Below are 25,889 nucleotides of genomic sequence, written 5' to 3' on the forward strand. Positions count from 1 at the left end.
GGCAGCGTTGTCTGTGCGCAATTGACTGCCGTGTTTCGCCTACAAAGCCCACAGTCACTCCACTTTACAGTCTATTCTGTGAAGCGCTTTGAGACGTCTCGACCAGGTGATAAGGCGCAGTATCGAATGCAAAGGATTATGATAACTAATTATTATTGCCTTGGAATCCCAACCGAAGAGGAGTTTCTCTTCAATCTCCTGCCGTGCAAAACACACAGCCTGTGTGTGTGTGTGTGTGTATTGGGGGGGTGGGGGGAGAACTGGTATCAACTGATCAGTGCTATTCTCAGGCTCTACAGAAGATTCCAGTGTCGTGCCTCGCCCACCCCCACCTCGAGCCTGACAACACTGCCATCAAAACTACTCCCTACACACACCACAAATTGATTCCACGTTGCACTTGTTGTACAGTGTCCAGTAATCAGTGCCCCGAATCACATCTGTAGCTGGCAGCTGTTTAGCGAGCTTTCCCGCTGCTTATCCAGCTAGGAACACCCTCCCCCCCAACCGGTTGGGGGCTTTGGCTTGCAGGGTTAACACACAGGAGCTGAGTGGGGGTATTCCCCTGACTTAAGGTTTCCATTGGGGAAAGAAAAAGAATTAGGTGAAATAAAAGAAAACGCCTGATGCAAAGCAAAACCTCTGCTGGCAACCAAATGGCATCCATTGCAAAGTGAATCCGATTTATTTTATGAAGCTAAGTACTGTATTACCAGCGTTGCCTTTCAAACCAGGGCTGCTTTAATTCCTGAGAACGCTAGATGCATTATGCTGTGAAGCACTTTGAGACAACTCAACAACGTGATAAGGCGCTATATCAAATGCAAGGATTATTATTATTATTATTATTGATGAGGTGCGATCAATTGAACTGAGTGGATTGGAATCTCTGATGCTGTTCACACTGAAGTTGTCTTGGCAGACAGCAGCAAGGAGATGAAATCGATAACGACCCCAGATTTATCCTTGATTTGTTCCCGATCCCACAGATGAACTGTAACAGCCAGGATGGTCGCTATCCACACTGGGAGATTTCCAAGTGTGTTGTGTATGTGTGTGTGTGTGTGTGTGGGGGTGTGTGTGTGGAGAGGGGGTAACATTCCCACGCAGAACTGGTCTGTCTGCTCTTAAGCGCGGTGGTCGGTTTGTGTGGGTGGGTGACGGACACCTGGCTGACCGAAGAGAGAAAACAAAGAAACAGAGTCACAGAGAATCAAACGGAACTAAAATCAAACCACGAGCGGAACCTCAAAAGCCCCCTCGCTGCTGGAACGAGCTGAACAGCTTTTAGTCCAAAATGATGTCTCGACGGGGACTGAGCTTGTGCAGGGGACTGATTTCGCTTGACGGACCAGACAGAAGCTATCGCCGTGTCTTCGCTGATGAAGATTTCAATTCATTCCGCCCGGGATCAGGCACGTAAACCCGGTCGGTCAAAGCTGCCCCTTGTTAATTATGTTTCAGAAATTTCCGCGATCAAATGTAAAGTGACAGGAAGGATTGCGCCGTGTAAAGCTGTGGTGCCTTTAGACCAAGATGTGACATTGTGTACGGGGGGAGAGAGAAGGGGGAGGGTTAGAGGAATAACTCTCTCAGACTTGTACACGGGTAATCACAAAGAGTGACAGTGACTGAGCAGCACTTGGGATTGGGGTTTGAGACTTACTTTCAACCCCGCTTGACGTTTTCAATGAAGAGTTCCTTGCTCGTGTGGGCAATGCAGGCGGTGTAAAACACGAGGAGAAGATGGGTCGCCTGGTCACTCAAACGCCTTTGTTCCAAAGCTTCCGGAGAGGGAGTTTAACGCACAAATCAAACCTGAGGATATTGAACGGACAGGGAAAGCGTTAAAGTGCTGGCTCACTGCCTGAGCATCGTGCCTTTCTGTCCACCGAGAAAATAAGCCGTTGCTCCCTTGACCCACTTCAGCATCGAACATACTCCCGCCTCAATGACCCTTTGATGCGCTCCGAGACACCGTACAGCGTAAAGGGCAACTCTAAATGTTGTTGATGCCTTCACAGCTGCCTGTGTAATGTCCCACTTCCCGACACACTGAAGAACAGAAGAGCTTTGCTCTCAAGAATTGGCCGCTCTAGGTAAAATCCCGTGAAGCTGTGTCGGTCAGTCAGTCAGTCAGTCATCAGCTCTGGGTGGGGTGGCTTTGGTGGAGAGAGAGGAGGGGAGAGAATACCTTTGTGTAGAGGAAAGGGAGTGGGTCAGAATGGATTCAATGCAATATTCCCGCAGAGTCCACTCGCCATGCAAGTGAGACGGCCCGGGTTTATTATTATTATCTTCCATGCCCAAGGAATGGTGTCGCAGATGAGGCCATTTTGCCTCCAGTATCTCCCCCGGGTCAGTGGTGGTGAGATGGGGCTCTCCAGCTCAGGAACCCCATAAAAAGGGTCTTATTAAGCGAGTCGAAGAATGTTTGGGGGCGTTAAATTTTGCTGCTTGCACAAAAGTCACTGCCTCTTGCCCCTGAGGAAAAGCAGATGGTCACAGGCTAAGGACAGAAGGCTATTTATTGAATTCACGTGCAATCCGAAATGTTATGGAAAGATGAAGGGGGGGGGGGGGGGGGGCTAAGAATGGACAGTCCCCCCAACCCCTCTTGTTACTGTATCAAGGCTTGAAGACATCTGGGGGAGCAGATGTTTTGGTTCTAACCACATCTTTCGTGGTGTTATAAACACTTATGCCCACCCCCCCCCCCCCACTCTCACCTCGCAAGCGAGAGGTCCTGGGTTCGATTCCCATGCGAAACCTCAGGCAAGTTTCCTTACTCCACACGCCTCTGTTTACCCAGCAGTAAGTAAGAACCCGGTTGTTAGTCGATTGGTGAATCGCTTTTCCGGGGGTAATAAATAATCCCTTCCAAGAATAATAATAATCACTCAATCTGTGATAAGTCGCTATATCAAATGCAAAGATTATTACTATTCTACCAGAGGCAAACGCCAACAGTCTCTCCCAACCCGCCCGCCACACAAATCTCTTCACTGCTTCGGGAGATATTACACCATCTTGCACTGAATTGCGTTAGCTATATTTATCAGGCCCGCTTGCTTCTTGTGGGTGTGCAATAAGTCCTCATGTGTTAAAGCCAAAGTGAATCCCACTTCACCTCTTGGCTCAGTCTGTACCGTTTCAACAGGATGACTTCAACCTCTTGCCTGGGGGACAGAAAAGCAATTTACTTTACAGTATATTCTGCGAAGCGCTGAGATGCCTCGAAGACTTGAGAAGTACTTTGTTGTTATTCAGTACAAAAGTACTGGGGCTCAGCTACCTCTTACCTCTCAGCGTGGATTAGCGGCCGATTTAGCTAGAATTTGTCACCCGAATGAAACAGTAGGGGTGCGGGGATGAGATGGGGATGGTAAGAGAGAGAAATTTGCATTTATTTATAAACGAATGACTGATCGAAAGCATTCCAATTTGAGGAATAAGGGGCGAAAAAGCAAGACAACCCGACTTCAGTGTGAATTTTTTCTTTTTGTTCAATCGTATCTGGATCATGGGTTATTGTATGGAATTTTTTTCCCTCTTTATTTACTGACTCCCAGCATCAATGTTAATGGACAGAGAAACTTTCATCTCTTTCTCTCTCTCTCTCGAACAACAGACGGTCTTAACAGGAGCCTGAGAGCAGTGTTCAATTGCTCAGTGATCTGAACAGGGTGAAACATGCAGTGGTGAATGAACTCATTGAAGTGTACGTATTGCATTGTATTTTTTTTTGACATTCACTCAGTCACGCGCTGACTGAATACATCTCGTATTCTTTCAGAAATGAGCTTTACAGCTTTTTGTGTATTATATAAATATATATATATATTAAAAAAAACACCCTTCTTGTTGGGAATAAAGTGTGTGATGCCTTGATTTGGTTTAATTTCATTTCTCTGTGTCGTCCTTTGCCTACTTGCATGTTTCATCGAGTTGATGTGAGACAGTGACATGTTCCTGCTGCAGTGGCCCTGTGTATTGCAAGAACTTTGCGTCTCTGTGTAACCCAGAGCTGACAGCACCTGTGCGGCTCCAGGTCGGTTTAGGTGTCGATAATGCTCCACCGCAGCACAAGAACTTGAGCATTATTCCGAACGCAAAGCCAAATATTTGCGGAGTCCTGCAGTATAGTGGTTAGAGCGAGAGGACCTGATGTCGATTCCCGAGCAGGGCAAAACCTTAAGTAAGTTTCCTTACTCTGTTTGAAATGTGGTCATTCAATTCACGACTGTTTGTCGGACGCTGCTGTACGCAATTGGCTGCTGCGTTTGGCCCACAAAATGCAGTCAATTCACTTTACAGTATGTTCTGTGAAGCGCTTTGAGGCGTCTCGAAGATGTGATAAGGCGCTGTGTCGACTGCAAAGATTATTATATACATATTATTGTTAAATATAATGGCTGCGGTTTTAAATGTTCTTAAATTACTGCAAAATTGTGCTGGGTTCTTGACAAAGCCCACCAAGCTGTGAGCTTCATTGCCAACGCCTTCCAGCGGAGAGGATAATGTGCTGTGGGAGGTACCGCTTCGATTGATATTAATCTGCGACAAGAACATATGATTTGTGAGGGTCACAGAGACGAGTCAGTCGTTGATCTAGAAACGCAGGAGTCTCCCAAGGGACTCATCAGTTCACAGGCGTTTAAATGTCTACATAAGCGTGATACACGGCACCCCACTGCCTCACTCCCAACGCAGCTGAAGCTTTCATCCAGGTCTATGTCACACTAAACTCCACAAGCCTGTCGCCTCCATCTTTGCTTTGCCGCTCCCTTTCCTTCCCGGAGGACTAAGATCCTCGTCCTTGCCTTCAAACTCCTCCATGGCCTTGCCCCACTATCACTGTGAGTGTCCTGCACCCATCACCCCAGACCATTCCCTCTGACTGTGAAGTCCTATCGCGTATTGGTTGGAGCACTCTTCTCCCAATTAACTAACGACCGAGATCCTACTGACTGCTCGGTAAACGGACGTGTGGAGTAAAGAAACTTGCCTGAGGTTTATAAACGGTATAAAATACAGTGGCAGAAATGAGACACCACATGCCCCACTCCCACTCGATCTGCTCGAAGCAATGGGTATGTTGAATCCTGACCGGGTTTCCAACTCCGTGGAAGCTGTGAATTTTCGTACATACGTGGAGTCCTGTAGCTCAGTGGTTAGAGCACTCGCTTTGCAAGCGAGAGACCTGAGTTCAACTCCAGGCAGAGGGCGAAACCTCGGGCAAGTTTCCTTACTCCACACAGAGCCTAATAATAATCCTCCAAAACCAAAAACAATAATAAATTGGTCATTTTCAATCCACGACTGTTTGTGGGACATTGCTGTGCGCAATTGGCTGCCGCGTTCGCCCACAAATATACAGTCAATTCACTTTACAGTGTGTTCTGTGAAGCGCTTTGGGACGTCCTCCCGACGTGAAAAGCGCAATATCAAATGCAAGGATTATTATTATTGTTAGTCGATTGGCGGATCGCTTTTCCTCGGGGGGCGGGTTAATAATCCCCTCAAAGTAAATAAAAAATAACTTGGCCGCTCAGTCCGCCCACGGCCGGGCGCGACGGACCGCCTGCCGCGCGTCGCCCGCCCGCCCGCCGAACGCGCGGCCGCTACGCTTTGCGGCGTGTCCCGCGCATCACTGCGAGAGACGTCTGGACGACGCGATGAGGCGCTGAGTCAATTATCATCGTCATCATCATCATCGTCGTCGTCGTCAGCTCTGCTGTCCCACTGCGTTGAATGAATGAATGAATGTGAATGAATGAATGAATAAATGACACTAAAAGGGGATTTATTATTTATTATTATTATTATTATTACTCGACTCCTGACCTGTTCCATCACTGCACTGAGAGCAGGTGGTACTCGGGGTCCTCCGACCAGAGGGGTGGGGTTGGCCGGCGGCGCCTGCTGAAACCGCCCTATCTCCCCCAACGCACTTCGCCCTCGCGAGTCAGTTAGGCGCTGGTGAGGGGAAACCCCAACCCCCTGACCTCCCTCTGCCCGATTTTTTTTTAAAAACCATTTTTATGCCTTTTTTTAATTCAGGTAAATATATATATATCTATTCAGATGGTAAAGGGAACTAAAAAGGCCGATAATGCGACAGGCGAGTCCTGGGGGCAGCTGCAGGGCGGGCGGGGGGGGGGGTCCTTGCGTGAGGGCGGGCTGAGAGCCAAGATGGCGGCGCTCGGGAGCAGCTGCTGCGGGTTCCTGGGCACCAGGTGGGTATCCCTCAGTGCTTGGGCTTCGTTCCCCCCTCCCCCACACCCCTCACCCCTCACCCCCACACCCCCCTCACCCCACACCCCCCCCACACCCCTCACCCCCACACCCCTCCCCCCCCACCACCCCCCCCACAGCCCTCACCCCCACACACACCCCCACACCCCCCCCACACACCCCTCACCCCCACACCCCTCACCCCATCCCCCACACACCCCACACACCCCTCCACACCCCACACCCCTCACCCCAACTCCCACACACACCCCCACCTCACCCCAACTCACACCACTCACACCCCCCACACACCCCACACCACACACCCCTCACCCCTCACCCCCCCCACACACCCCACCCCCTCACCCCATCCCCCCCACACACCCCTCCACACACCCCCACACCCCTCACCCCTCACCCCCCACACACACCCCACCCCCCCACACACCCCCACACCCCTCACCCCCAACACCCCTCCCCCCCCACACACCACACCCCCACACCTCTCACCCCCCCCACACACCCCACCCCCACACCCCTCACCCCATCACCCCCCCACACACCCCTCCACACCCCTCACCCCCCCCACACACCCCACCCCCACACCCCTCACCCCGTGTCGTTCCTTCGCTGCTGTTACTTTACCAATAATGATTACATTTTTTTAACATATATATATAAAGCCTTCCATTCCCCCCCCCTTCCTTCTACCTCCCCCCCCACACACACACACACACACAAACAAATACCCCCCCCCCCGTCTCGCAGATCCACAAAATATTGCTTTTCGGACTCCTCTCTCTTTTTTTTCAGTGGTGCGAAGCTTTTCAGCGCCTCCTGACGTCTTCCTGACATGAAAGAGGCCGCTTTGCAGATGTCGTGTTGTTGTTGTTGTTGTTGCTGCTGCTGCTTGTTGCCTGTTGTTGTTGTTGTTGTTTAGGCCGGGCTTTGTTGTGGCTGCTCAGGCTTCAGGGGGAGCCAATTAAATAATAATAATAATAATAATCAATTAAATAATAATAATGATGATGACGGTGATAATAATAATCCTGGTATTTGACGCAGACAGACAGAGCCTCGTCACGTCGTCTCAAACGCGCTTCATACACTGTAAAGTGCAGCGACTTGTGTGTTTTGTGGGCAAAATGCGTTGTTTCTTGGGGGCGGTTGGGTGGGGGGGGGGGCAACTCGTAATCCTTGCATGTGACCGGCTCCCAGATGACCTCCCAGGCAAAGGAATGTCAGGAAAAGGAATGTCAGAAATCGAGCCCCTTCCACCGACCCCCCCCCACCCACCCTCTGTGACGGTCTCTGGTCCTGGTTCCTGAGCCAGGAGGGTCCACAGTACTCCAGGGCACTCATTGCTGATGACAGCACAGCCCGGCCCGGCTCATTTGAAGGCCGACCAGTCGCTGGGGGCAGGGAATCCTCCCCGTCAGCTCCTGTTAACCCTGCAGCCAAAGCCCTAACTAACGCTGAGGGTGATCCAAGCAGCGGGAAAGTTCTCAATGGCAAACTAAGTGGTTTTAGCTTTTCTGGGGATCATAATCCCTTTGGGGGAAAAAATAAATAAAAGGTCTCCTGCTCTGTAAGATTCTTCTCCCCGCAGCACTACAATAGCTAGTTTTATTCTCTTAATAAAAAAGACCCTGAGCCGTGTCGTTAAGGGACATTTATTTTATGTTTTTCAGACTCCGCACAGCGCAGGTGATGACACGTTTGTGTTACAACAGGCGATGGAGCAGCCACAGGGTCGGACATCAGAAGCCCTCCCTGCTGACACCTTCCTTCTCTGCTCCCTGTAAGTTCTTTGAATAATAAATAATAATAATAATAATAATCCTCGCCTTTTATATAGCACTTTTCTCGTGGTTGAGACATCTCAAAGCCCTGTTGCAAAGTGAATTGACTACATTTTGTGGGCGATATTAAGTGCAAGGATTATTAGTATTATTAAATCTCTGGGTAATTTTACCTGCTCTCTGCCAGCGGTGTTGAGCTGTGCTCTTCCCGTTCTCTTGCAGCCAGAAGTATCTTCATTCAAACCCAGGATACGCCAAACCCAAACAGCTTGAAGTTCATCCCGGGCCGGACAGTCCTGGAGAGCGGGACCATGGATTTCTCAGCTCCCAGCACAGCGTTTTGCTCACCGTTAGCCAGGTTCAGTATGTCCAGCAGTCGTGCTCCGCCACTGTCAAGCGCTCTGGGACGCTACCCTGCGTGAGGGGCGCTGTGTAAATACAAATTGTTGTTGTCGGTGGTGCCCTGGTCTTATTTTCACCCTCCTGCGATGGGATTCCGCATGGGGGTTAACGGGATGTTGTGAACACCCTCGTGTTCACAGTGGCTTTCCCTTCCTTCTGCAGGCAGCTCTTCCGAATTGATGGCGTCAAAGCGGTTTTCTTTGGGCCAGACTTTATCACCATCACCAAGGTAGGAAGCCAGGCCGGTCACAGTACCTCAGTGCTGTTTACAACCAAATGGGGGTCATTGGGCTTCACAAATCCCTTGTGCAATTTGAAAAAGGGAAAGGAGTTTATTATAATAATAATAATAATAATAATCCTTGCATTTGATACAGCGTTTTATCATGTCTTTGAGACGTCTCAAAGCGCTTCACAGAATACACTGTAAAGTATAGTGACTGTGTTTTGTGGGGGAAATCCCAATTGGTGTCCAGATTGATGATTCCCCAAAGTACAATTGGTCGTTCGCTTCAGGGCTGTTTGCGGGATTTCGCCCTTGTGCAAATTGGCTTCTAAAATACATGGCCATTACCTTTTACAGTCAATCCTGTGAAGAGCTTTCAGAGGGCTTTCTGACTTGAGAGGCTCTGGATCAAATGTAGGGACTAATGTTTGTCTAATGTGAAACCAGGCAGACGTTAATGTGGAGTGGAAATTGCTCAGACCAGATATCTACGCCACCATCATGGATTTCTTTTCATCTGGGCTTCCAGTCCTGACTGACGAGGCACCACGGACCGACACAGGTGAGAGCAATGTGCTGTTGTGCTGATGCTCACTTTCCTCCTGGAGCGAAGAAAGTTCAAGCAAGGGAATCGATCACTCCAGTAATAATAGTAATCCTCGCATTTGATATAGCGCCTTATCACATCGTTGAGACGTCTCAAAGCGCTTCACAGGATTATACCATAGAGTGAATTGACTGTATATTTTGTGGGCAAAACGCAACAGCTAATTGCGCACAGCAGCGTCCCACAAATAGTCGTGTATTAAGTGACCAAATTATTATTATTTTTGAAGGGATTATTACCCCCGGAAAGCGATCCGCCAATCGACCAACAACCGGGTTCATATTTACTACTGGGTAAACAAGGGGCGTGTGTGTGGAGTAAGGAAACTTGCCTAAGGTTCACCCTACCCGGGAATCGAACCCAGGTCCTCTTGCTTGCGAGGCGAGCCCTCTAACCACTGAGCTGCAGGACTGCATGTGTTTCAAGGAAAGAACCGGTTGATGGTGGAATTGGTGGCAGTGTGTAATCGCGGCCCTTTGTATTTTTAGCTGCTTCAGATGACGATGATGAAGTTGTAGCAATGATAAAGGAGCTGCTGGACACCAGGATCAGGTCAGAAGAGAGGCAGACAACAACTCCCCATCACTCAGAGGATACAGTTGAAGATCCTGGTCCTCACCTTCAAAGCCCTACATGGATGGCCTTGCTCCACCCTACCTCTGTAACCTCCTAACCCACGACCAACCTGTCCGCTCCCTCCGCTTAGTGGGCTGCGGCCTGCTCCACGTCCCCCCGCCTTCCCGGCCCCACCATTGGCGGACGGGCCTTCAGCCTTTCTGCTCCAACCCTCTGGAACTCCATCCCACAGTCCCACCGCCTCGCCCCCCCCCTCACCTCTTTCAAGGCCCATCTCAAGACCCTCCTCTTGGACCACGCCTTCGGCCTCCCTCCTGCCCCTACCTCCCCGCCCACTCTGCATGTTCAGTGAACGTTAAAGAGAAGGGAGTTTCTCTCTCCCAGTCGGTGTCCTGGCCAACAATCCCCCCAAATAAAATTGATCAGTCACTCTATGGCTTTATGTGGGGACATTGCTGTGTGCAAATCGGCTGCCGCGTTTTGACCACAAAACACGGATCACTTTTCCTGGGGTAATAATCCCTACAAAAATAATTTGGTCACTCAATCCACGGCTGTTTGTGGGGGACGCTGTTGTCCGCAATTGGCTGCCGCGTTTCGCCCACAAAATATACAGTCAATTCACTTTACAGTGTATCCTGCGAACCGCTTCGAGACGTCTCAAAGACGTAATAAGGCGCTGTATGAAATGAGAGGATTATTATTATCCATTTCTATTGTGTGCCTCTGTCAGACACTAGATGGCGAATGTCTGCAATCTCTAATCGTGAGACGGAAAGGGCTGTTTGTTGTCCTTTGGAACACTACGCTCCATGTGGCTGCGATTAATTCTTGCTGTTCCGGTAACCCCCTAAGATTTCAAGCAAAGTCCAGAGGCCAACAGGGGAATTCATGTATGAAATGGCCTTGATTTATCCCACTCTTATCATTCTCACTACCTTTTGTTAATTTTTGGAAGATTGTTGGCCAGGACACTGGGAGCAATTATTGGAATATTATCGAGGATCTTTAACGTCCACTGGAGCAGACAGACAGACAGGATCTCAGTTTAACTTCCCCTCTGAAGTACAACAGCTCACAGTGTTCACCCTCAGTCCAACCCTCTTCACAATAAATCCTATGAAGTGCTTTGACACATCCTCCTGACGTGAAAGGAGTCCTGTAGCTCAGTGGTTAGAGCACTCGCCTCACAAAGCGAGAAGACCTGGGTTTGATCCCTGGCCAGGGCAAAGCGTTGGGCAAGTTTCCTTACTCCACACACGCCTCTGTTTACCTTGCAGTAAGTAGGAACCCAGTTGTTAGTCATTTTACAGTATATCCTGTGAAGCGCTTTGAGACATCTGGAGGACGTGATAAGGCGCTGTAACAAATGCAAGGGCGGTTTTTCTGTTGTCATTACTCTCGTCGGTGCTGTGGATTTACAGTCTGTCTCTTGCACTGTCAGGCCCACTGTTCAGGAGGACGGGGGAGATATCATTTTCAAGGGGTTTGAAGATGGTATCGTAAAACTGAAGCTCCAGGGCTCCTGCACAAGCTGCCCCAGCTCTATCATCACCCTGAAGAGTGGCATCGAAAACATGTTACAATTCTATATCCCCGAGGTGGATGGTGTGGAGCAGGTAAATGATTCTACATAGCAATTCTGTTCTGCTAGGAAATATTTTTGGGGGATACAGTAAGTAGGAGGCCTGTAGCTCAGTGGTTAGAGTACTCGTCTCGCAAGCGAGAGGACTCGAGGGTTTGATTCCCGGCAGAGCAAAACCACAGGCAAGTTTTTACGGCAGTAATAATTCCTTCAAAAAATATATATATGATAAGTTGCTAAGTCCACGACTGTTTGTGGGACACTGCTGTACTCGACTGACGTGTTTCTCCCACTAAACTTACAGTATATTCCGTGAAGCGCTTTGAGACGTCTCAAAGACGTGATAAGGAAGTTATATTACATGCAAGGATTGTTATTATTATGTAGTTAAAAACACGAAATGTCTGAAACAGCACTTCAAACAAGCCAGTGCCCCCCTCCTCCCATTGTCAGACTAGTGTGTAAACTCAAATTCCTGATGTATGGCTCAAACCCACAAGCTTGTAAACCGATGGTTACTAACTGCGCCAGTCACTTAATAATGGACAAGAATTCTATTCCTATGAAGTGCTTTGAGGTGTCTGAATGACACAATAAGGCGCTAATGTTTCAAAGCCCCCCACCCCCAACCCCCCCCTTGCTCCTTCCTACCTCTACAACAACACAACAGCAGGCTCCACCGTGCTCCCATGTTCCCCGTCCGGCACGCCCCACCATCAGCGGACTTCAGCCTCCACCCTTTGGAACGCCATCCCACAGTCCCTTTGCCTCCCTCCCTCGCCTCCTTCAAGGCCCGTCTCAAGACTCTCCTCTGCCACCCCGCGCCTTCGGTCACCCTCCTACCCGCACCCTCCACCCCTCCTGGTCCCAACCCCCAGCTCCGGTCCAAATCCCGTACTGTGCAGCGCTTTGAGACGACCTCCCAATGTGAGAGGCTCCGTGTAAATGTCATTTGTCGCTGTTATATCGAACGCGAGGATTTTTACAATTTCTTTCTGCAGGTAACGGATGACTAATGTTACAAGGGCAGGCGTTTCACGGATCCCTCTCAGATGAAACTTAGCGTTTAGAGCTTATTTAAATCGGTCGCACTCTTTCACATTCTGTCGTGGGATCCCCGTGCACTTTAATATTGACACACCGGTGTTCGTGGCAAATCTGTTTGGTAATATATTTTGCAATAAAGAATTTGAGCTGTTTTTTAAATGAATTGCGCAGTTTTTTTTTAACTGCGCCACGCTGGGTGTTTTATTTGAGGCCTGCAGAGTACTGGTCAGAGCGCTCGCAAGAGGGCCTGGGTTCGATTCCCCGGGCGGGGCGGGGCGGGGCGGGGCGGAACGCTGGACAAGTTTCCCTACCCCACACGCCTCTGTTTACCCGGCAGTAAGTACCGGTTGTCAGTGGATTGACGGCCGGATCGCTTTTCCGGCGGTAACAATCCCCGGCTCCGTGTTCGTGGGGCACCGCCGTGCGTGGTCGGCTGCCGTGTCTTCACCCCCCCCCCCCCCCCCGCAAGACGCACAGTCACTCCGCTTGACGGGCACGTCCTGGTGAAGCGCTCGGGAGACGACGACAACAACTCGGGCTGACGCGGCGCCCTGCATGCCGGGCGGCGTCTCGGGGCGCTCGAGCACCGGCCCGGCCCCGGGTCAAACGGCGGGCGTTTTGCCGCCGATGACCCCGAATGGGTGCGATTGGAACGATTTTTTTTTAATTATGGATGTATTATTGTGTGTGAATCGCGGGTGGTGCTGGTGACCCGGCGCCCAGGCTCGGTGACCGCGTGCGCTCCATCAGCGCACACGTGTCCGCGCACACATATGTACCACACACACATGTGTGAAACCTGCCCACGTGCCTCTCCAGCTGTGACACACGTCCCCAGGTGATGGCTACATCCTGGTGCCACGTGTCAATGCCAACCCGTGTCAAGCACTCCCCGCCCCGCCCCTCCTCTCCCCTCCCCCATTGGCTGAGACGGCGCATCGCGTCACGGCACCGCCGGCCAATGGCCCGGCCGTACGCGCCGATCGCTGCCTTGAGTGACAGCAGCGCCAGCCAACCGCCTCGCGCGCACCCGCCCAGCCCCCCCCTCTTTTCCACCCGCCCCGCCTTGTTGAGTGACAACACCGCCGACCAATCGCCAGCCACCGCCCCCGCCCCGCGTCGACGAGTCAAGCGACAACCCCCCACGTTTGAGTGACGGCGGGCGGGGTGGGCGTGGCGCCCCGTGGAGCGACAGCAACCGTCGACCAATCGGGAAGCGCGGAGGCGGCTAGCGACGCCCTCGCGCGCGGAGCGACCAATGGGGGGAGGTGGGGGCGGGGCGGGAGCGACGCGCTCGAGCTCTTGACGTCGCAGCGACGGTTGGTGACGGTTAGTGGCGGTTGGTCGCGAGCGGCGTCGGCGGCATGTGCGGTAAGTGAGGGGGGTGTGCGCGGGGGGTCCCGGCCCCGGCTGAGGGGAGCCCTTAGGGGCGGCTGATAAGCGCCCCCCCACCCCCACCTCTTCTCCCCCCTCAACGGCGGGGCCTTAAGGCGTCTCTCGCGCTCTCTCTCTCTCTCACTCACCCAACCGGCGCCGCTCATTTAAAGGGACCGCTCCCCCCCCACCCCCCCCCGTCACTGTTGTCATCGTTATTATGCGTGAAGGAGAGAGAGAGAGACTGAGCGTGAGAGACTGAGAGAGAGTGTGAGAGAGAGTAAGTGTGTGTGTGAGAGAGACAGAGTGAGTGTGAGAGAGTGAGTGTGTGTGTGAGAGAGACTGAGAGTGAGTGTGAGAGAGTGAGTGTGTGTGTGAGAGAGACTGAGAGTGAGTGTGTGAGAGACTGAGTGTGAGAGTGTGTGTGTGAGAGAGAGTGTGTGTGTGTGAGAGAGAGTGTGTGTGTGTGAGAGACTGAGAGTGGGTGAGTGTGTGAGAGAGACTGAGAGTGTGTGTGTGTGAGAGACAGAGTAAGTGTGAGAGACAGAGTAAGTGTGAGAGACAGAGTAAGTGTGAGAGACAGAGTGAGTGAGTGTGTGAGAGAGACTGAGAGTGAGTGAGTGTGTGTGAGAGACTGAGAGTGAGTGAGTGTGTGAGAGACTGAGAGTGAGTGAGTGTGTGAGAGACTGAGAGTGAGTGAGTGTGTGAGAGACTGAGAATGAGTGTGTGAGAGACTGAGAGTGAGTGAGTGTGTGAGAGACTGAGAGTGAGTGAGTGTGTGAGAGAGACTGAGAGTGAGTGAGTGTGTGAGAGACTGAGAGTGAGTGAGTGTGTGAGAGACTGAGAGTGAGTGTGTGAGAGACTGAGAGTGAGTGAGTGAATGTGAGAGACTGAGAGTGAGTGAGTGTGTGAGAGACTGAGAGTGGGTGAGTGTGAGAGACTGAGAGTGAGTGAGTGTGAGAGACTGAGAGTGAGTGTGTATGTGTGAGTGGGTGTGTGAGAGACTGAGAGTGGGTGTGTGAGAGACTGAGAGTGGGTGTGTGAGAGACAGACTGAGAGTGGGTGTGTGAGAGACAGACTGTGAGTGAGTGTGTGTGAGACAGAGTGAGTGTGTGTGAGACAGAGAGTGAGTGTGTGTGAGACAGAGAGTGAGTGTGTGTGAGACAGAGAGTGAGTGTGTGAGACAGAGAGTGAGTGTGTGTGAGACAGAGAGTGAGTGTGTGTGAGACAGAGAGTGAGTGTGTGTGAGACAGAGAGTGAGTGTGTGTGAGACAGAGAGTGAGTGTGTGTGAGACAGAGAGTGAGTGTGTGTGAGACAGAGAGTGAGTGTGTGTGAGACTGAGCGTGAGTGAGTGTGTGAGAGACTGAGAGTGAGTGAGTGTGTGTGTGAGAGACTGAGTGTGAGAGAGACTGAGAGTGAGTGTGTGTGAGAGAGACTGAGAGTGAGTGTGTGTGAGAGAGACTGAGAGTGAGTGTGTGTGAGAGAGACTGAGAGTGAGTGTGTGTGAGACTGAGGGTGAGTGAGACTGAGCGTGAGTGAGTGTGTGTGAGACTGAGCGTGAGTGAGTGTGTGAGAGACTGAGAGTGAGTGTGTGTGAGAGAGACTGAGAGTGAGTGTGTGAGAGACTGAGAGTGAGTGTGTGTGTGAGAGACTGAGAGTGAGTGTGTGTGAGAGAGACTGAGAGTGAGTGTGTGAGAGACTGAGAGTGAGTGTGTGAGAGACTGAGAGTGAGTGTGAGAGAGACTGAGACTGAGAGTGAGTGTGTGTGTGAGAGACTGAGAGTGAGTGTGAGTGAGAGAGACTGAGAGTGAGTGAGAGAGACTGAGAGTGAGTGAGAGAGACTGAGAGTGAGTGAGAGAGACTGAGTGAGTGTGAGTGAGAGAGACTGAGTGAGTGAGAGAGACTGAGTGAGTGTGAGTGAGAGAGACTGAGTGTGAGTGAGAGAGACTGAGAGTGAGTGAGAGAGACTGAGAGTGAGTGTGTGTGAGAGACTGAGCGTGAGTGTGTGAGAGACTGAGCGTGAGTGAGTGTGTGAGAGACTGAGAGTGAGTGAGTGAGAGTGTGAAAGAGTGAGGTGTCTTGTTCGATCCTCAACTGTCTTTTCTCCTCCACATTCAAGCCATCACCCGCTCTGCCTTCCCTCACCTCTGTAACATCGCCCGACTCCCCCACTCCCTCACCCCTCAGGCGCTGAAACTCGTGTTCATGGCTTCATCACCTCCAGGCTCGACTATGCAAACTCCCTACTTGTCGGCCTTCCCAACTCCTCCCTCCACAGCTGCAGATAATCCAGAACTCTGCAGCCCGTGTCCTCTCCCGCACCAAACTCCGTGACCCCATCTCCCCCACTCTCGCCCGACTTCGGTCTTGCCGAATAGCACCGCTGGGTCCACTAAGTTTCTCGTCTGAAGGACGGCAGCTCCGACAATCCAGCGCTTCCCCACCCCAGCAATGCACTGGAGCATCGATCTAGACTGTGAGCTCAAAAGTCCCAGACTTTGAGGGTTTGAACCCTCTCAACCCTCTGACTTAGGAGGGCAGTGCCACCAACTGAGCCAGGCTGGGATGAGGCATTGAGCCGAGGTTCCCCCTTCTGTTTGTTCTGATGATTGAGGTGTATCTTCAAGCCTGTTTCTAAGACCAGGCCCTTATTATGATCTGTTGTTCCTCCTTCATCCAAACAAACATTGCCCTTTGTGGCACCTTGCTTATGCCTTTATTTGCTTAACAGTCACTGCACTTCAAAGTAACTCACTGGGTGTAGCCTTCCCAGACGTGGCACTTTATCATGCGTGCTTCCCACTCCCAAAGCAGAACCGAGCCTCCCGCTACCATGCCCATCTTTGCTGGAACTCTCCCCAAACTACATTGTCTTGTCCGCTTTCAAAAGCCTCATAAAACCAGGTCTCCATCACTAAGTCTTTTATTTCTCTGCTTGGTATCCATCACAATAATCCTCAAGTGTTTACAAAGGTTCTTTTACATGAAAGTTATAATAGACTAATTATTATAATTGTTATTATAATTGCATTTGGTATAGCACCTTATCATGTGGTTGAGACGTCTCAATGCGCTTCACAGAATATAATTTAAAGTGGATTGACTATATTTTGTGGGCGAAACCCGGCAGCCAATTGCGCCCAGCAGTGACCAAATATTTTTTTGTGGCAAAGTAGATTTGCCAGTCCTGCAGTTGGGTACCTGAAATCCTATTCTCTGGTATAGCTATTCTCTGGTATCTGCTAGCCTGGCAGGTAGAGAATGCTTTAATTGAGGGCACAGCTTTTGCTTGGTAGCTGATAAATGGGAACTGGAGACTTTGGCCAAGCTGTAGGCCAAATACCATCTTCCTCTCCCTCCTATTTATTGACTTGCCAAATTTGGGGCAACTTAGTGCTCTGGGCACCAACTGACAGGAATTTGGTTGCAACCTTTCAAATCAATTGCACAAAGGATCCTCAGATCATTCAGACATCATGTCATCAGTACGGGGCTGGAATTGAACCAGAGTTGGAAGGACTGAGTTCTAACTGAGATAGCTGTTGTGCCTTTTTGATCTGTCAGTGTGACTGTTGGCCTTCTTATCCCAATATTGCTAGCGATGTTATAAAACTCGCACAAGTCTGATCTGTATAAATCATACAATCGCCTAAGTCGTACATCCCGTTCAAGAGGTTATATTCGACACAAGTTTGACATAACTCATACTTTGCATAAGTCATATTAAATGTATGGTCCCACTTGATACAACTTGTGTGAGGTTTTCTGTTGTCTTGTTCAACCTCACTAAGCTAGTCAGGAACCTGGGTGTCTTGTTTGACCCCGAACTGTCCTTTCTCTTCCACATCTGCCAAAACCACCCACGCATTTGTCACATCAAGGCTCAATTATGGAAACTCCCTCCTCATCGGCCTTCCCAACTCTTCCCTTCACAAGCTGTAGATCACCCCTAGCTCACCCCTCCCCCATGCTTGGGCCCTAACCTCTGTCTTCCAGCGCCTTGGGACGTCCTCCCGACCTAAAAGGCGCTCTATAAATGTAATTTTGTTGTTGTTTTTCTGAGTTTTCTCTAGTCTTGTTTTTCAGTTCTGATGTACTAAGCTACCAATGTTGCTCAGTAAGGTTTCAGAGAGCCAGTCTATTGCTGTCCCTACTATCATTAGCAAATCATCAGAATAAACACTTTCTACGTGGTTAATGGGGATAGAAACCAAGATAACAGCAAAATTTTCGGACATCTGTAATTAAAGAAATGAGTGATACTGTAAAGCCACGTTGCATCTGAAAGACAAGGGAACGATTGAGGTAAAATACTGCATGAAATCAGGTTCTGATGCCATTTCCAGCGGTTTTCGATTTACGCAAATGGTTGTCAATGCTGAACCTTTCCCTCACACACAGCAAAACCGCTACCTGCTGTGAATGTGTCTATCATTGGCAGAAGGGGTGAGAAACAAGAGATCCAGTGTGCTGATGATTAAGACCAGCAGTCATGCAGTTTTTAAAATTAGGAGCCTTTGGTAACTGCTCACAGTAACTCTTTTCTTGTCAGGAGGAGATGGATTCCGAGGCCACACAGATATGCAAATTCTGAAACATTTCAGCAAGCTTCTGCGAACAAGCTTAGCTTTCAAAAGTAATTTAGCGAGAGGTGGTTGATAATAATAATAATAATCCTTGCATTTGATATAGTGCCTCATCACGTCGTTGAGACATCTGACAGTATATTCTGTAAAGTGGAGAGACTGTGTATTTTGTGGGTTGAATCAATAGTGGATGAAATGCATGGAAGCGGACCAGTTTTTGTTTGTGTTTTCTGTTTGCATTTTGTTTAATAGGAATATTGACTTTGGAAATTGGTTCAGTAAATCCCCAGCTCAATGGCCGAATGGGCTCAGGCTCCCGACATGCCACTGCTCAGGACAAAATGTCCAATCTTACAGTGTGAATCTCTTGGTTTTTGCTTCAGTGTAAAATGACTGTAATGTAAATGTAAAAGTGACCTTTTCACCAGATAAAATTGGTCGCTCACTTCACCGCTATCTGTGGGACGATTGGCTGCCGTGTTGCCTTCCAGGTTCACAGTCACTATGCTTTACAGCAAATCCAGTGAAGTGTATTGAGACATTCCAACGTGGTAAGGTGCTATATCCAATTCAAGGATTATAATAATAATAATCCTTCCATTGATATAGTTCCCTTCACCAAAGTAATTTGATCTGGTTATCTCAAAGTTCTGACAGAGATTTACCCACAACCTTTTAAGAAATAAGGAAATATGGTATTTGAAAGGATTTATGTTGTTGAGACTTCTCTGATCACCGCCTTCTCATGTCACATCGTTATCTAATTTGTATGGTTGGGAGGCAGTATATCCTGCTCTCTCCACTTCACACATTGTCAATATTTGTAACATTAGCCTCAGAGCTTTAAAACGTGAGCCATCGTTGGGTCTGTCCCCGCCTTCGGCAAAGGTTATTGGCAAGCCCTGGATTTCCACTTGCAGACTCTGGCCTGCTCCATGTGCCCTACCCTTCCCGTCCCACCATCGGCAGTCAGTCCTTCAGCCTTTCTGTCCCCAACCTTTGGAATGCCATCCTGCCGTCCCTTCGCCTTGCTCCCCCTCCTTTGCCTGCTCCAAGGCCCGTCTCAGAACCCTGCAGCTCGTGTACTGTCCCGCACCAGGCTTCGCGACCACATCACTCCCACCCTCGCTCGCCTCCACTGGCTCCCCATCCCCCAGAGGATTGATTTCAAGATCCTCATCCTCACCTACAAGGCTATTCACGGCCTCGCTCTCTCCTACCTCTCCGACCTACTATCCCCCTACCTACCTGCCCGTACCCTCCGCTTCTCTGGCTCCGGTCTGCTCCACATCCCCCGCCCCAACCGCCCTACTATCGGTGGTCGGGCCTTCAGCCTCTCAGCCCCGAGGCTCTGGAACTCCATCCCCCAGTGCCTTCGCCGCTTCCTCCCTTTCCTCCTTCAAGGTCGGTCTCTTTCTCTTTGACCGAGCCTTCAGCTCCCCTCTCGAGTCTCTACCCCCTCCTCGCTCCCTCCCTTCCCTCCCCCTGACCATTTCCCCCCAATGCTCGGGTCCTGACCCAACAGTCCAGCGCCTTGGGATGTCCTCCCGACGTGAAAGGCGCTCTATAAATGAAATGTTGTTGTTGTTGTCTCAAGACCTTCCTCTTCGACTGCGCCTTTGGTCACCCTCCCTGCCCTCCACCCCTTGAGTGTCCAACCCTTTGGGACATCTTCCTGACGTGAAAGGTGTTATTCAACTGTAATTTCTTGTTGTAGGAGTGGTTTTGTGCAATAGAATGTCAAAGTTGATGTATGGTATTATATATTCTAAATGGATTGGGAAGAACTAGAAAAACAGCATTGTAGAAGCAAAGAATGTGGATTTCTCCTGCAGTGTACACTGCCCTTACCTGCCAAAGCAAGAGGAGTGGAGTTTTAAAAGCAGAGTTTGAAACGTGGATTGAACTGAATAACCGTATCCCTCTCCCTGAGCCCCTACCTTCCTGATGGTTTTGCACAGCAATGTGTAGCGTCCCGGGCAGTGGAACACTTTATGATTTCCGACACTTTATGTGACAAAGAAGCACTGCTTGGCCAGTAATAACACGGTTAGATTACCACAGCACGGTGTTAGATTTCCATTCTCACACCAGCTGCCTTGCAGCATTGAAAGTAAGATTGCCAGTTTAGCACTTGGGTGTAGTTTTGATCCTCAAGCTCACTCGCACCTGAGTTGAGTCGGCCCAACTCCATTTCAAGTGAAACTCGCACGCGGCAGATAGAAGAACGTCTTGTGTTGACTGACGTGTGTGTACGTTTGACCTCGCCTGTGATGTCAACGCGCCAACCCTATCCGCTCCCAAGAGCTGATGGCTAATCTCATATTGCTTCACATTTCCTTCTATTCAACTGCTGTGACTCATTCGGATTTGTTGTGTGCACCAAGGCGCGGCAGCTTGGAGTCCAAGGCAACCTTGTTGCCGCACGCACAGAATCAAGCGGGTGGTCGGTTCGAACAACAACGCCAGATGACATTTACACGGCGTCCCTTCGCATCGGGAGGACATCCCAAAGCGCTGGACAGTCAGGGATTTGGACTCGAACTGGGAGTTGGGATCAGGAGGGGTGGAGGGTTGCCGAATGCGCAGTCGAAGAGGAAGGACTTGACACAGGCCTGGAAGGAAGGGAGGGAAGGAGTAAGGCAAAGGGACTGTGGGATGGAGTTCCAAAATGGTGGGGGCAGAGATGCTGAAGGCCCGACCGCCGATGGTGGGGAGGGCCGGGATGGAGACATGGAGCAGGCCGCTGAGCGGAGGGAACGGACAGATTGATATGGCGTTACCAGGTCACAGAGATAGGAAGGAGCGAATTGTGAACCTGAATAACGGTCACATATATTTGCATGGTATTGTGCAAATGAATCCGCATTTTATTATTGTGCTCTCATTCTAAATCTTATCTTATATGATTTCTGTGTCTGTGGTTAGAGGATATAACCTCAGTTTGGTTTGGATACTCTTAATCTGGATTTCCACATGTATCAGACACCCGGCTGACTGAAAAAAATGTTAAGAGAATGTAAAATTGAGTGGGAATCCAGCGAGAAATAGTGTTACAAGATGCAAAATAAACCTGTGACCATACAATACAATTTAGTGATATGTTTAAACTGTTCTGATTGGTATTGGACAGGTTTGAGCACACTTACTTATTACTCTACATGACATTCACCTTTTCGCAGCACCATTCATTGCAGTTTTAAATGTTCCTGTTAAACATTGAAATTGAATTAGGTTTCCCGTAACCACAAGAAGGGTTGGGGGTTTCTCTCGGTGTCCTAGCCATCAATCCTCCAGTTAAAAGTGACCATTCACTTCATGACTGTTTGTAGGAGAAATGCGAGGATTATTTTATTCTTCACTAATAAATGCACCCGTGAGAACAATGGAAAAGTCTCAATGCACCTTCCAACAGGGATCTCTGTATAATGCTCAGGAGCAGGAACTTTCATGTTCCCCTCCTTAACTCAGCACCAAAAGTCGTGCACTTTTAATTCGATTAACAGCTTATTAAGTAGTTAACGTTTGCAACAAAATTATTGCAACCGATTCTTCAAAGGCTAAATTCTCAGCGTTGCATTTAATATTTACGAATCGGTCTGTCTGTCACTTAACTTCAGCTATAAACCATTTCGTTGCTTCACAGACTTGCTGATAAGCAAATAAACTGCTCTTAAGCACAAGAGAAAGTGCTTAGTACAATAACTATGTCATCAGCAAGCCCACATCAGCACTGAGTTTAAAGCCTTGCCGATAAACTATTCCTGCAGTCGGACAGATATTAGGAAACCTTCCAGGTTCTTTCAGAGTTTTTTTTTTTGTGTTCGGAGTTGCCCTTCACGTTTCGGGTTACCTCGGAAACAGAAACTGACTGGATCCCTTTTTTTTAATTACAGGAATATTTGCGTATCTGAACTACTGTGTCCCTCGAACACGGAGGGAGATCTTGGAGACGCTCATCAAAGGCTTACAGCGCCTGGAATACAGAGGCTACGACTCTGCAGGTGAAATGGAAACTTTTCTTTTGATATTTTGATGGTTCCAACCTCCTGCAGATCCACATAATGCTCAGCAGGAGAGTCAAGTCGGCACAAGCTACGTAAATTACCCGGTACAGCCTTCTTGGCTGCTGATTTTGACTCAAATGAGCAATGATGGATCAAGCCAAACACATTGTACATTGTTTGGCATTGAACTTTGCAAGTCCGGACCATAGGAAAACCACAGGCGGGTCAAAGGGACCTTTTCTGTGTATCCCTTCAGTGGTTGCAGAAGTTCAGTAATAAAACCAGTATGTGAGAAGGGCAGAGAAATGTGGGTATGTGGGAAGAGCAGCGAAAGACGAGCGTTGGAAAAGAGAGGAGGCTCTATTACGCTCCTTCAATGCTGTCATTTCTGGCAGTACGTGATTAACACACCAAATAGCCACAAACTCAATTGCTTTGAAGTGGGCTTCAGTGGTGAAGCAGGTGTCAGGTAAGCAGGTGAGTCACATAGACACCAAAGGTCCCTGATTGGACCAACTGCCCATTTTCTGAGAGAGAAAAGTGGGTGAAATCACCCCCTTTGTAATCCTTCAGTGTGTGTGGCTGTTATATGAGAGGATCACGGCTGTCTATGCTGCCCTCTGCAGCCGGACAAAATTCAGCCTTCAGATAAAGGAACTTGTAAGTGTGTATGACTTGACCGTTCCTGATTGCCATTGTTCTCTTGTCATCGGTTATTTAACTCGAGTTCTCTTTCTCTTCCTCTCACCCCGCCACTCCCCGGCATTTTGTCAGGTGTTGGAATCGATGGTGGAAATGAGAAAACCTGGGAAAACAAACTCCATCCGATCCAACTGATCAAGAAGAGGGGGAAAGTCAAAGCACTGGAAGAGGAGATTCACAGTATGTACCATCTTAGGAAAGCACGTGTCATTTAATTTAAGATCATTGGCAAAAGAACCAGAGGGGAGATGAGGAGAAATTGTTTTGCTCAGCAATTGTTGCCCAAGGCGCTGCACCCAACTGTGCAGCGCCTTGGGACGTCCTCCTGACGTGAAAGGCGCTCTATAAATGGAATCTTGTTGTTGTTGTTGTTGTTACGACCTGGAATGCAAATGGATCCAAATAATTCATGGAATATATTTTTTCGGCTTCTCCCCACGAATTATTTCACTTCTGAACCTGATACAGAACTCTCCTGATAACTCGTCCCTGACTGAGCTTGTCATTGCTGCTAACTTATTACTCCCGCTAACCATCCGGAGTCTACTGTAGTTAGTTAGCAATTGGGAAGGACTGCATTATCCAGGGATCAGTTTTAGAGCAGATCCAGTGCACTTTCTATGCTGAGGATGGTGCTTGGCACAGGGAGATTTCATCAGCAAAAAAGGAAAGGAAATATCTTCATAAACAAATATTAGCCTCACAGAATAATAATAATCCCGAAGTTTTGTTTTGAGTCTTTCACGTCAGGAAGGCTTCACAGGATTTACTGGAAAGTGTAACAAGTGTCTGTTTTGTGGGCAAATGTGGGAGCAAATTCAGATAGTTGGGAATAAATGTAATAATTGCTTGACTTCAGGAATGAAGTAAAACAGGCTGCTCTATTCAGGGGCTTGGCACCACACCTTCAGAGTTAACACTGAGTTTTGACTTTCAATGAATTACAATACAAATTTACTCCCCAAATGAATGTTAATCTGGGTCTGATGCAACTGTGACATGTCAGAAGGGAGTGGATGAAAAAGAATGGGATGAGTTAATGATCTCACAATGTCACCAACCTCAAGAGCAAAGCTCAGTTGGTTTATAAGTATCATAAAATAAAATATACAAAGACATGTGTTTTCACATCACACCCGGATGTCAGTAAATCCTCTTATGATTGTGAAATTCCACCTCTTGTTGCCAATATCAGGCTGTGTTCCCCATTGCAGTGTGAAACAATTTTATCAAACGTAATTGGTTTCCAGTTCCAAATTGCCAAACCGATTGGAATTGGGAGACCCATTAAGCTGAAGCAGTCACCTGCTTTAGTGTACAAAAACACACAGTCACGACACTGCACTAGACAGTAAAATGATATTAGATGTTGATGAATGTAATCGTAATTCTTCATTTGGCACAGTGCCTTATGGCGTCAAGATGTCTCAAAGCACTTCACAGGGTTTTGCTGGGAAATATAATCACCATAAACGATGTAGATTTGTAGATGTTTGGGCTTGTTTCACACTCACAACACCTAACTTCATCACGGTTCTCCCGAGGGATAAATTGCTGCCAATTGATATGAAATCCTGCAATCAGCAAATCTCATGCGGAAATGTCTTGACTTTTCTCCTGCAGAGCAAGAAGATGCTGATTTAGACATTGAGTTTGATATCCACCTTGGCATCGCACACACGCGCTGGGCAACCCATGGCGCACCCAGCTCACTTAACTGCCACCCGCAGCGCTCTGATAAGAACAACGGTAAGAGAGGGGCACCTGAATGCTTTCTACAAATCATTGTTTGTCTTTGGTTTAGCACTTTTTACGGACCATTTGAGTGTTTGGGCAAGTCAGTACAGAGTGCCCTCTGTTCGCCAGAATTTGCCTTCAGACTATATATTGCTTCTTCAACTCCGTAAGATGTGCACTATTTTAAGGGTGGCAGGATTCCTGCTGCGTTAACCCCTTGAAATTGCACAAGGAATTGCACACACACCACCGTTATCAGTGGTGACAATCCCAACCCTTTGCTTAATCGTCAAATTCATACACTTGATCTTGTCACTCAGTCACTTTGTTCTTCATTTACAGAGTTTGTGGTTATCCACAATGGCATCATCACAAATTACAAAGACCTGAAGAAGTTCCTGGTAAGCATCGAAACCTTCTTTCCTAAACGTTGGCTTTTGCCCTTCTGTACTCTGACCAGTTTATTTTCCTCTCCAACTCCCGATCACAAAATGAAGTATGGTTACTCTGCAGCCAAGAGCTCTATCACCTCTCTGAAGTGATTATTCTTAATGTGGTTGTGTCAACAGAAACAGGAGGAGGCCATTCAGCCCCTCGAGCCTGTTCCGCCATTCTATTAGATCATGGCTGATCTGTACCTCAACTCCAATTACCTGCCTTTGTCCCATATCCCTTGATACCCTGACCTAACAAACACCCATCCACCTCAGTCTTGAGAATTTGTTTGGATCTAGCGATAATCCACAGCTTTTGGGGGAGAGAGTTCCAGATTTCCATTACCCTGTGGGTGAAAAAATGCTTCCTGATTTCACTCCTAAGCAGTTCAGCTGTAATTTAAGATTATGCCTCCTTATAAAATTAGTAGTAAACGAGCCTGATCCTGTACTTGACCCAGATCCAAATCTTTCCAGTGGTGTCTGGACTCTGCTGGACATTTTATAACAGCCCAGGCTACATTTAGAAAATCAGAAGAGATGTGCCCTCTCAACCCCTTAGCTCT

General features: G+C 48.8%; 2 protein-coding genes across 3 annotated transcripts in view; both read left to right on the forward strand.

Annotated features, from left to right (window-relative positions):
• The first annotated feature begins 6,163 nt into the window (after positions 1-6,163).
• LOC103190262 (NFU1 iron-sulfur cluster scaffold homolog, mitochondrial) lies at positions 6,164-12,641 on the forward strand. The gene is made up of 8 exons (XM_042344505.1): positions 6,164-6,239; positions 7,929-8,038; positions 8,262-8,397; positions 8,604-8,670; positions 9,115-9,229; positions 9,763-9,826; positions 11,295-11,469; positions 12,437-12,641. Exons 1-8 carry the CDS (start codon positions 6,196-6,198, stop codon positions 12,449-12,451), a joined length of 726 nt encoding a protein of 241 aa, XP_042200439.1. The 5' UTR covers positions 6,164-6,195; the 3' UTR covers positions 12,452-12,641.
• Positions 12,642-13,748: 1,107 nt separating this feature from the next.
• LOC103190263 (glutamine--fructose-6-phosphate aminotransferase [isomerizing] 1) overlaps positions 13,749-25,889 on the forward strand; it is a 37,556-nt gene continuing 25,415 nt past the window's right edge. For both annotated transcript variants that reach the window (XM_042344448.1, XM_042344449.1), the window contains exons 1-5: positions 13,749-13,853; positions 22,340-22,447; positions 23,225-23,332; positions 24,776-24,901; positions 25,232-25,290. In XM_042344448.1, the coding sequence (XP_042200382.1) occupies positions 13,847-13,853; positions 22,340-22,447; positions 23,225-23,332; positions 24,776-24,901; positions 25,232-25,290 (408 nt within the window). In that variant the 5' untranslated portion in view covers positions 13,749-13,846. The remainder of the gene's footprint in view (positions 13,854-22,339; positions 22,448-23,224; positions 23,333-24,775; positions 24,902-25,231; positions 25,291-25,889) is intronic.

The sequence above is a fragment of the Callorhinchus milii genome, unplaced genomic scaffold (assembly GCF_018977255.1).
Source record: "Callorhinchus milii isolate IMCB2004 unplaced genomic scaffold, IMCB_Cmil_1.0 Scaffold28, whole genome shotgun sequence".
In the NCBI taxonomy this organism is placed as follows: domain Eukaryota; kingdom Metazoa; phylum Chordata; class Chondrichthyes; order Chimaeriformes; family Callorhinchidae; genus Callorhinchus; species Callorhinchus milii.